This window comes from Chanos chanos, chromosome 2, assembly GCF_902362185.1.
Source record: "Chanos chanos chromosome 2, fChaCha1.1, whole genome shotgun sequence".
NCBI lineage: Eukaryota > Metazoa > Chordata > Actinopteri > Gonorynchiformes > Chanidae > Chanos > Chanos chanos.
The window spans coordinates 54660481-54671924 of NC_044496.1; the positions used below are offsets into that span (position 1 = coordinate 54660481).

General features: G+C 38.9%; 2 protein-coding genes across 2 annotated transcripts; both read right to left on the reverse strand.

Annotated features, from left to right (window-relative positions):
• Positions 1–1187: 1187 nt before the first annotated feature.
• Positions 1188–6143, reverse strand: fgl1 (fibrinogen-like 1). Its single transcript, XM_030765571.1, has 8 exons — positions 6052–6143; positions 3961–3964; positions 3542–3716; positions 3097–3256; positions 2521–2618; positions 2286–2374; positions 1687–1874; positions 1188–1347 (listed from the first exon to the last, which is right to left on the reverse strand). The coding sequence occupies exons 1-8, from the start codon at positions 6141–6143 to the stop codon at positions 1188–1190; spliced, it is 966 nt and encodes a 321-aa protein (XP_030621431.1).
• Positions 6144–6804: 661 nt separating this feature from the next.
• On the reverse strand, positions 6805–10951 carry asah1a (N-acylsphingosine amidohydrolase (acid ceramidase) 1a). The gene is made up of 14 exons (XM_030765028.1): positions 10860–10951; positions 10649–10695; positions 10362–10452; positions 10161–10244; positions 9977–10055; positions 9797–9871; positions 9658–9703; positions 9382–9526; positions 9228–9282; positions 8884–8965; positions 8360–8491; positions 8136–8259; positions 7559–7615; positions 6805–7246 (listed from the first exon to the last, which is right to left on the reverse strand). Exons 1-14 carry the CDS (start codon positions 10929–10931, stop codon positions 7157–7159), a joined length of 1179 nt encoding a protein of 392 aa, XP_030620888.1. The 5' UTR covers positions 10932–10951; the 3' UTR covers positions 6805–7156.
• Positions 10952–11444: the final 493 nt, after the last annotated feature.

Consider the following 11444-nt stretch of genomic DNA (forward strand, 5'->3'; position numbering starts at 1 on the left):
AATGAACCAATAACTCTCATAAGTAGTTTAGAAGTGTTCCATAATCAGTGCACATTCTGATCCTGCCGGATGAGGCTCTGCAAAATTAAAAACTACCACTAACCACCGTCACAAATTTGCAAAAATTTACCTGTAGAATACTTTACATGGCACTGTTCATTGCGGAAGATTGTGTCTACAGAGTGCCTTTCGAAAAGAGCGGCGGTACTCTGCCTCAATTTTTAAAAGCCTCTCGTTGTAAGATACTCGGCACATTTCAAATGAAACTGTAAACGCAGATTCTTTTTTTTCGACACCAGAAGACAGCACGATGATTTTCAGTCCCGTGCAAAAATGGTCACACAAAGATGTGTATGTATTGCAAAGTATCCGCCGTCATGAGCAAGCTCGTGTAATACAACAACAAAGAGGTCACTTGAAGAGCCTGCATCTGTTATCTCTGTCAAGTTTTATGATGAGTTGAAGGAAACTTCCTTATGAACAGGAGTCTCAGAACTTAAGACAAAGAAATCAGTAGGCTACTATGTCATCTCACACGCAAACTTGCACGAGGGCTTGATGAATATGAGTAGGCCACTTGTACCTACCTTCTCCACTGAACACAGCCTGTTTTCGCTGTAAGATACGAATTAACGACAGAATTCTATATGACACTTAACTGAAAACACCGGTTCACCGCTACACCTTGCTCCCACTTCACCTGGATGGGCGATGACGTCACCAGACAACACGTTGCGGGGACATGCTTCCAATTAAGACGGGAATCAGCTGAGCAGGACGGAGATTTCAACGGACTTCAGAGCGTAATTTCGTTAATATATGCGACTAGTATTTGGAAGTGATGTGAGAAAAATAGTACAAAAGTATTCCACTTTGTAATGTACCTTGTACTTTTTTATGAGGACACACTACTGAACGTTAAAACTGAAATAAAAATGCCATTAAAACTGATGTTTAAATGATATAATTATCAGGTACAATTCAGTTATTGAAGCAATGTACGTATGTGTATATGTTTATTCTGAGATGTGCATGGGCAAAGCAGTTCAGCAATATGTTTGCGCAGAGAGTAATCGTAACTTGTTGTGCTAGACATGACTGCATCTTCTCTACATCTTTAAAGAACTAAAAATCAATAAAAACACGTGGTGTGACAAACACTGTCGAGCATTCGAATCACTGACAGATTACACTTCATTTGGCTCAAAGTCTGCCGGCCTGATCTTCATGACCACAGATTTGAGAGAATACCACCAGCCATGCCAAGTGTACCACACAACTCCGTCATCGGTCACAGCACTGTACGGACCTTTGTAGTATAGCCCATTCAGATTGGCAGAGTGACACCTAGAGGAATAACAATGGAACAGTAGAATGTCAGAGCTGTGTTATGCCTCTGTAAAAGTTTTATTGCTCAAATATTCTCTTAAAGCGAAAATAAAGAATCAGATTATGTTTGCGATTGATATTACATTAAGTGTTTGTCTACTTTTCTGTTCATTCATCAATTAACAGGTTTTTTTTATTTGGTCCAATTTGTGTTTCGGTCTTATCCAGAAGCCTTGGTTCTTTCGTATTTCGTGAGTGGATTGTCACATCACCGAATATGAATATCTGCTACTCATTTTCTAGCGCATGTACTTAATATCTTATATATATGGACAGAAGAATCAGAAAAGCAAGGACCTGTTGAACCACCAGCCTGATTTGTCCTCCTTGGCACAGTTCCGTTCGTAGCGGTCATTGTCTCTATCAGATGTGCTGAATTTCATGCCCTGGTGACTGGCCCACCACTGGACCTCAGGATGGTATGTGCCTGAGAGAGAGTCTCCAGCGTTACCCGAGTATTCTCCAAACTGCAACTGGTACTGGTTCTGAGGGCAGGTGACGGATACTTCAGTTAGTTTTTATGTTTTAACCTTTATTTTCGACGTTATAAAGACACTATCGGTGAGTCTATGAGTGCTCTCGAAGAGGTCGATGAAATTAAATTTCCACCGTATTATAAGAGCGTCTGAGCACTGATCCAACTCTTGAGCACGTGGGAAATATTTGTGAACGCACAGACAGAATGCATAGCCGAACACCGTGTGTTTTTTTGCTCCGCATTTGCACCTCAGCTAATTTGCTTACTTGATACAAGTGAGCATCGCCTAATTTGTGTGCGAACAATATATTTCAACATATATGCACGGCAGCCATGTCAGTTACTTTTTTTTTTTTTTTTTTTTTTAAACGTTTGAGGTAGTATGATAAGAATGCAAGAAAAACAACTGGATTAATACCTCTTCATTGTCTACTTTGAATTTTTTGTACACCGCGTAGCGCTGATGGCCTTCAAAGTCTTCCAAGGCAATTCGAAGACTGTAATCTCCTATTACAGAGAGCAGATTTTGTTTTCTCATAAACGGAATCACTTTCCAGTCAAAATATTGTCTTTGCAATCTCACTGTATCATTCCTCTAATCTTGATTCTCTTCTCCAGACTTGTATGGATGTGTAGTATATTGGATTAAATACCTTGAGATGTCAAGTAGTGCAGGTTATCATTGCCTAACCAGAATTCACCACTTGCAGATTCCATGTCACCAAATCCCTGTTTGTAATCACTCCAGTTTCTGCAAAAAAAAAAAAAAAGAAAAAAAGAAAAGAAAAGAAAAGAAAAAGAAGAGATAAACACATCTTTGGAAGAACATAATTAATATACTCTAACAGATCTGTGTACTTAAAAGAAGGTCCACAGTTTACAGATTTGCTTATTTAGTGCATACTCTTATCTGACGTAATTCACAAGAAATGCATTCATGTTTAGAAGAAGAGAAATGTCACAATATGTCCATGAAAATTACTCTGATTCATGAGGAGGTTTTTCCTTTTTCTTTCTTTCTTTCTTTTTTTTTTTTGGTTCTTTACAGAAGTAGTTTAGTAAATCTGTACTCAGGAATAATCTGAAAAGATGAAGAATTTATAAGAAAAACAAAAAAAAGCCAGGGACACTATTTTGTATTATATCAGCAACAGGTTTTACTATACAAAGAATATTCTTTTTGAGGTATTTTCATAATCATGATGTGATTATGAGCCAGTTTCCCTCACCGATCAAAAGACTGGCTGCCATCAGAGCGCCTCTGGAAAACTGTCCACCCTCCACCCTCTGTCATGTCACAGTACACTCTGATCTGGGACGGGCTCCCCAAGGGTTTGATCATGTAAAACCCACTTTGCTTGTTTCCACTGGTATAAATCTGAGCACAATCTGAACAACATAAATCACTTTTTTTTGCATGTGTGAACAACTGTATTGTAAATATAGAATTCGCTTCTTAAATGTACTTAGACAGCTGCTCACACAAACAGACATGAGCAACCAAATAATAAACACATGGTCGGATTTCTAAGCTCAAACACACCTACTGTTCTTACACTTCTACACCACACACACACACACACACACACCAGTTTCACTCGTTCACGCATAAGCACAACTACAAAATCCCAGTTTCCTCTGGCATCCCCAGTAAAAACAGAAGTAGCTATTGACCAGTGTACTGCTTGTCTCCCAGGTCAAAGAACTGTTCTGCGTTTACGGGAAACTGTGGCCTCTCATTGAGTTTTGTCAAGCGCTGGATAAGCTGTTGTTGCTTTGTGAGCTTGACCTCCAGGTTCTTTAGGTGAATACGCAACCTCTCTTTCTCCTGCTCGCAATCATCAAGGATCTACAAACACACACACACACACACATATACACACATATACAACCAATGAATGTCTTTCAAACACTAACGAGTTCTTTCATTAGACTTGTCAGACATAGTCACATTGACATACATTTAGAATTTATAAACCAAGATTAACCATCGTAACAGATTAACCATCGTAACAGAAGCAACTTACAGAAGAAATATAATCTAGAACAGTGAAAAGATAAACTTCCGATCGTGTTTTTTGGATAGTACTTACAGAACTAGACACATCAAGGATGAAAAAAATCCACAAAATATAAAATGTAAAGATTGTATTTGTCCCCATGGTGTCAACTCGGTTAGTGAAATGACTAAAGGGTGAGTTCGTAATCTTTGATAGCTCCTCAGTGTTGCTCTTGTACAGGAACGGTGAGTGCGGAAGAAGCCCTCAGCTCAGTTGTTTTTTTCCAAAGACATTCCAACCACAACGGTGAAGCTTCTCAAATCAGATCCGTGTGCCTCTTAAAAACGCTGCTGTGAATAACAGTGGAGTCCAGAAGAATGAGTCACTAAGGAACAGTCTTGATAAACAGATAACGTTTCAGCCCCCCCCCCCCCCCCCCCCCAAAAGAGAGGAAAATAACACATTAACAACTGAATGACTTAAAAAATATGGATGGAATGAAAATACATCAGCCCTCATAAAAAAAAAGTTTTCAAGAACCAAGATTAAAGACATGTCTAAAGATATGTTAAAAGTTAAATAAAAATGTAAAAACAAACAAAAAAAAGCAACTTGCCCTTGTCCACTAAGGCATGAATCTTCAAAGCACTTGGTTTACTTCAACATTCTGGAAAATGAATGGGAAATATGCTTTTGACTTCTGTTTAGCAATCCCATGCCCCGGCAGATGCGTGATAACCAGAGAAGAATACCTGATTTGATACACACGTAAAAGGAAAATACGAAAAGTATGTGTGACAAAAATGAACGTTGTTATCGCCAAAAGGGCAAAAAAAATGTTGCTGAGATTGTGCATAAAGATATACGGCTTATTTCAAGTTTATTGTAGAACAACAAACCACTGATCATTTTTTTGAATATATAGTTTCGCTAGTGAGCTGCCCTATGGAATTGCCATCACTGACAAAAGGTTGCTGATCCATTGAGCTAACAAAGAAATCTCCTAGACATCACCTTCTATTCAACTTGTCTCGATGCCTCTAGTATTACACAAGCGTCCCAATGTGGATGCTGCCAGAAACATCAGTATAATGGTTTACCTGCCCAAGCAATGGCCTGTTTTCTCTCTGTATGTGCTAGTCTTAAATGACTGCATCAAAGCCTTGCCAGTGATCTCAGAGGTCCAAGTAGAAAGTGTGGGGACACTAAATCAATATGATTTAGACTGGGGAAAAGCAGTTTTATTCCTGTCACTTACATTAGGCCTTGTCTGAACTTGTGGAGACTTTAAAAGGAAAGGAGAACAGAAGAAATAACTTGAACCTTTGATGAAGCTGTGTTAAAAAAAAAAAAAAACTGGATGAGAAAGAGATGCAGCAGCACCACCATTAAAAGATCTCTCACTGATGAAAAGTGGCTTTGAAGAAATCATACATGGATTTCTTCTTGAACCGCTATTAATTATATCGCCCGCCAACTGAACTGTGTAAGCTGCTCTGTTGGCTTGAATATGCTCTGCTGGCATAACACGTTTCAAGTTTCAAGTTTATTTAGAGCCCAGTATCACTTTTGAAAGTCTCGAAGGGCTTTACATGCCCACAATAAACAAAACAGGACTTTTTATGTTTGTATACTGCAGTATTTGCATTTAATAACCATTAGATTAGATGCTGTTATGTTTCAGCCTTTCCCATGGCTTTCCCAAGGACAGTAACTACACAAGGAATGGATGGTTCCATGTGGCATTTGGTGGAGATCATGTGACTCCCCTGTGGAGGCTGACACTCAAGGAGACTGAATACATTTTAAGTAAAGACACAGATGTCTCCATGCAAGTCTTACTCTGAACCTTTCATTATTGTATGCTTGTATGCTTAAGGTTGTGTAGAACATAGTTTGTGAAAATGATATTTTGTCATCGCAAGGGATGTGGAATTTTGAACACAATCGTTGCAAACAAGTAAACAGTATTTTAGGGACTGTGCATTTGTTTGTATTATGTTTCTGCATAATCTCACTTTATCTCCTCTCAAAACACATGATCAAGAGTCATCTTTCTGTGTGGTCTTATAGGCACATCAAACACGGTGGACTCCTTTCTGAACACTGCAGCCCCTCGTGCACCATGAGACACCCAATGCTTATTGTTCTGAGAGACTGTGCAGCTGCCAGCACTGTGTGTACGAGCCAATCCAGTTCAGCTGTCGAGTCAACGGGTTGGCATCCGTGCCAATGATACACACCTTGGACCACAAAAATATGTTCTGCATTTTCATCCCGACTTCAATAATATTTGTGAGTAGCACCTTAAATTTAGAACATTTTTTTAGAGGATTGAGCGCACTGTGTAAAATACTCCAATATTTGTGAGTTTATTTGTTTTTACAGAAAGGCAGGTTTAGCAATAATCACCCAAAAGTGGTGGACTACCCAGCACAGTTGGTTGGTTTGTTAGGTTGTGGGATGATATTTCATTACAATTTCTTCTGTGGTTTGAATTCCTCTTTCTTATTTGGATATATTTATATACATCTATAAATGTATTTGAAATGTTTAATATTTTCTTATATAAAAGGGGAACAGAAAGTCAACCTCAAACCACTTTGTTAGTACAGATGAGAAGGCAGTTCCTCGTGTGTGTTCACGTTTAAGAGGAGAACCTCACAACACAGTCTACACACATCCCCTTTCATTCGTATTATTATGGGGAAGTAACTTTAATGAAAAAGTAGCTTAAAACTTCTTTGTTCCAAATGCCAGATAACGACAGACATTCAAATAAAACAGACAGAAAATTTTTAATCATTTCAGATGAGTCCATTCATCTGTTTTGACCGTACGTCATTTCTTGTTTCACGTCACATTGCATTCACAAGGCTTTTAAAAACTATCTCACTGTTTATTACCAGAAAATACTTTAAAAAAATTATTAAAATTTTAAAGGCAATACACAAGTGATAGCCTGATTTGTCTGAAACAGATCAGTGGCAAAGATCAGACATTACTGCAGCGAAACACTGCTATTCAGTCAGTACTCCACACTCTCTTTTCCTTTATAAAATGGAGATCTCACTCATGCTAGTCCAAATGCATATGAGAAAACCGAACAAAACAGCCACAAAATAACTCTGAACATGTGACCAAGCAGATGATAAGTGCTATAAAATTCAGAGGTAGAACCAAGCCCAGCGCTGATCCAAACTTTTGCGTTACGACTCCACGAAGCCTCAGGCACGGAGAACTATGTCCCATGTTAACCAGCTGAGCAAAGCTGGTCCAGACAAGGAGATCACCATGGAGAGCATGGACTGGGGCAGTCTCTGATGTAAGACTCCAGTCTCCCAGTAGAGACCTCCATCAGCGTGGTGTACGCGGTCAGCTGGAGAGCAAAGGTCAGCGGCCACACGGGTCAGACTAGAACGACCTGACAACCTGGAACTACTTACAGAGTCAAACTTACCTGCAATATGGACTTTATCTCCTGTGATGGGACAGATGTTGACAGTAAACCATTTTCTATTATTGTTTTATAACTGAATAACTGAGTTTCACATTCGTGAAAAGTGGCTCAAGAGGATCAGGCCATAAGGTTATGACTCATAAACTGTAAAGAAAATTATAGTCTGTAAAAAAATGACAAAGCATGGCATTTGTCCACATGACTTTAACTGTTCAGGGAGCGGTGTCTTACCTTATTTAGGACAGGTTTGGTTGAAAGAACGTTGTATATGGTTTCAAAGGATATTTTCTAAGGAAATAGTATAATTGAAAATCACAAAATACGAAAACCAATTTTAAAATACTTAAACAGTTTTGCTAACAAATCAAACTCTTCATATTTAAAAGCAAACCAGAACTGTTCATCAATACAGATATATTTCTGATTGTGTAATAGAAACACACTCGTATTGACATGTGCTTAAACCTGTCCTCTGCAGGTTCACACACTTGTGTGTACCAACAGAGCTAAATTAAGTCTGTCAAGATCTGTGTTAACTCTGCAAAACCCCTGGGTGTTTGAACTGTGTTTAGCATTAAACGGAGATTTCCAGATCATACCACTTCAAAAGAATTCAGCAATTGAAATTCAGTGCGTTAGTGCTCAAAACTACCTCAGAATTTTAAACCATTTAAACCATTTAAAGTGAACCCGCAGATAAGTCACTCATATGGGTTCTGTAATAAATACATTGTCGAAAGGTTATCTTCAAGGATATTTATAACCAGTACTGTTAACTCTACCAACAGGCACATGGAGGGACACTCACTGCTTGCGTGGTCTGATTCATGCATTTCATGGCTGGAGTCCGGCGGTCATCCAAGAACAAGGGTGCTTCCCAGTGATCATAGTTAGTCTCCAGAACATACCACCTTCCCAGTTTCAGGTTAATGCTTGGGGTACAGCAAATGTCATGTTATCTCCTGAGGAAGGCAGACTACTAATTTACACACAGATGTGCTTTCGTTTGGGCTTAATAGAGTATATACTCACTCCCAGATGTCCAGCATATTGGTCCTTGCTCTTGTAATGACACAGCCTTGGTCTGTCCGGTTTCCACCCAGTATGAAGTACGCAGGCGCAAGCAGTTTGGTCTGAGCGAGGTCTTTTCTGGCATCCTCATAACTGTTAGGCACACAAAACAAAAACGTTGCAGGTGCACTGTGCTGTACTGATCTGTGTGTATGGACATGGTATGGCAGTTAGACCCACTCTCACAAAAACACTCTGGCTATGTCTCTCAAAGACACACTGGTGTGTGAGCGAAACTATCTAAGCCTTTGTACCTGACTCCCAGCCTGAGAACATGGATTCAAGGCCTTTTTTGAGGCAAGACAGGAGCACACGCTTATTAGAAGTGACTCCTAATACTGTAAAATTCTTTTTTGTTTGCTTTTACTGTTTGAGCTCCTGTTGCGATAGAAGAGGACTAAAAACAAGGTGAAACAGAACAAAGGTTAGATGGTGGTTACAAAATTGTTTTTTTTTGTGGAGACAATATGGATAATAGACTTTGCCTGGTTGCATTTTCCAAGACTGAACGTGTGAGGAAGCTCATCCACATGCCGTCTCTCATTCCCAGGATCCATTCCAGAATCCCTGTGGAAAAATACAGGTCATCAAACTGATAGCAACTACACAATCATTTTCAAGTTACATTTAATGCGTTCTTAAACAGCTACATTGAATTACTCCAACTTATTTAATGACATATTGAAACACACAATGTTGTGCCAGAATGTTTTTTTTATGATCAAAATGGCTTTTTTTTAATGTGAGTACTACACATCCTTACATTCCAGCTGAAATTTTAAATCTGCCTTAAGTGCAAGTGAGAACTGCTTCACTTTCAAAAGCTTACCTATGTATCCTCCATCCATGTTGAAACGTTCGTTCATTGTTAACGTGAACTCTTTCTACAAAACAAACAAATGTTTTATCTGAAATATACCATCCAAGGAAAACAAAACAAAACAAAAAACATATGTCATGTCAGGAAACCTGAAGACACTTACAGGTCTAATACCGGTGAGTATTCCCACATAGCCAGCAAAGTTAGTCGACTTGAAGACTGTCTTGTTGTTCCTCCTGAAGTCTACATTCACCACCAGAGGTTTAAGTTTCTCTGTTAGAGTCCAAGATTGATTCTTCTGATCCCACCTACGTGAGAAACAGCCCACGTGTTTTTGTAAAAACATATTTATGAACTAAAATTCATTAAAAAAAAACAAGTAAAATGGATACTGAGATTGCAAGAATTTCCTTGTTTAATAAAAATGAACAAATCTCACCCCATGAACAAGCCAAAGTCCATATTGCGGGCATGATATAAGTTCCCTGAAAAAAAAAGAAAGAAAGTGTGAAAAGTAAAGCTGTAAAGTAAATCATTCAGAAAAGCAGGATAAAAGTTTCGGGAATGAACTAACTTACCTTTCAAATCTTCTGCAACCAATGACGTACACACAGTGAACACCTCATAGAAGATATTAAACAATACGACTTCTCCTAAAGGGGAGACAAACCATTGAGAAAACATTGTTTTTTTTTTTTCTCCTTCCTCAGGGTTGTCAAGCTCTGTACAGGCATCCAAAAAAAAAAAAAGATTCTCACCCAAAGGTACACCGGAGACAGCTGCAATTCCTTTAATTTCCTCATTAAAAGGATATGGAAGTGTGTCCACAATTACAGGCTGCAAAATGCCAAAATAAGCCCAAAATAAATACAACACATGACCAGAGCCAGATCGGACCTGCACCTGCTTGATTTTCACTGCTTGATTTTCTAACCAACTCACCAGCTCGTTGTCGACTAACTGGACCAGTTTTCCATGGAAAAAACCAAATGACAGGTCTTTCATTGACTGAATCATGTTTTTCAGCTGCGGATAAGAAACACGCGCAGACACAGACATAGTCCTCAGTGTTTGACACCCTTGTGATTGTGCAATCAATGTCTGTAATGGGTAAGTCGGTACAGAGGACAAAATGCCACTTACTTCAACTGTTTTCGCCTTTATCACCTCTGTCCATCTCTCTCTGGGGTGCAAATTGAGGTCTATAGTGTACCAAGCCACATCTCCTTTAAACCTAGGATGAGATAAAAGTAACGACTTTTTCCTTCCCTTTTTTTTTTATAGAAGCAGAGTGAATTCACGAGTTTTGACATCCGTGAATACTGTCACGTCGCGACATATCGAAAGTGTTATAACTCTAAAGAGGATTTCAGCGTGTTTCTGTAAGGATCTCACGCTATATTGTACAACCATTTCTAAAGTTCACTTACGTCGGGCCTTTTGGAGGATACATCCCTGTTTTACAGTGCTCCGCATGCTACCCAGAAGAAATGTCACAATGTGAGCAAACGATAAAAAATATGAGCAACAGCGACATTCATTCGATAAGAAATGCAAACCACGGAGCCCATGTAAACATTTGTTTTTTGGTATAATACGCGACAGAGCATTTCCCATTAATGGTACAAAGCAGCTGCCTACCCCACTGCCAAAATGAGAGCTAAGAATAGCCATAAATGTCCAGGAAAGGTACAACACCGCTGGCTTCTTCATCCTCCACTGGCTACTGACACCTCTCTAAAAAAACCGGACAAATGCAAAATGAAATTCAAAGAACCTTCATGTGTATGTTAACCCTGAACGAGAATGTACCACAACAAGAGGAGCGGTGAAAAACACAAATTTGTTTTATGCTTAGTTAAAGAGAAACGTGAGAATTTATGTAATACAATTGAACTGACTGAATTACTAAATCCTTATTTACGAAAGACATCTTGTTATTAGTCTGGTTATCGATAGAACAGAGAACATTTATAACCTTTCCTTACCCTTCGAAATAGTATGAGCCAAACGTATTTTCATACCAGTGTAAATAAGGAAGTGATCAAACGCTGCTTGTTTGTAGGGCAGAGCACACCATAATTACGGTCATATTTGCATCGACAAAGGAATTTGTCTCCTCCACCCATATGCCTCATAACTACCTAAACTATAATCCTCTCTATTTTTGTTTTAGTTTTCAAGGCAGCGACTTTCATTTTTGGTGCCTGTAACATTTTCGCTGAC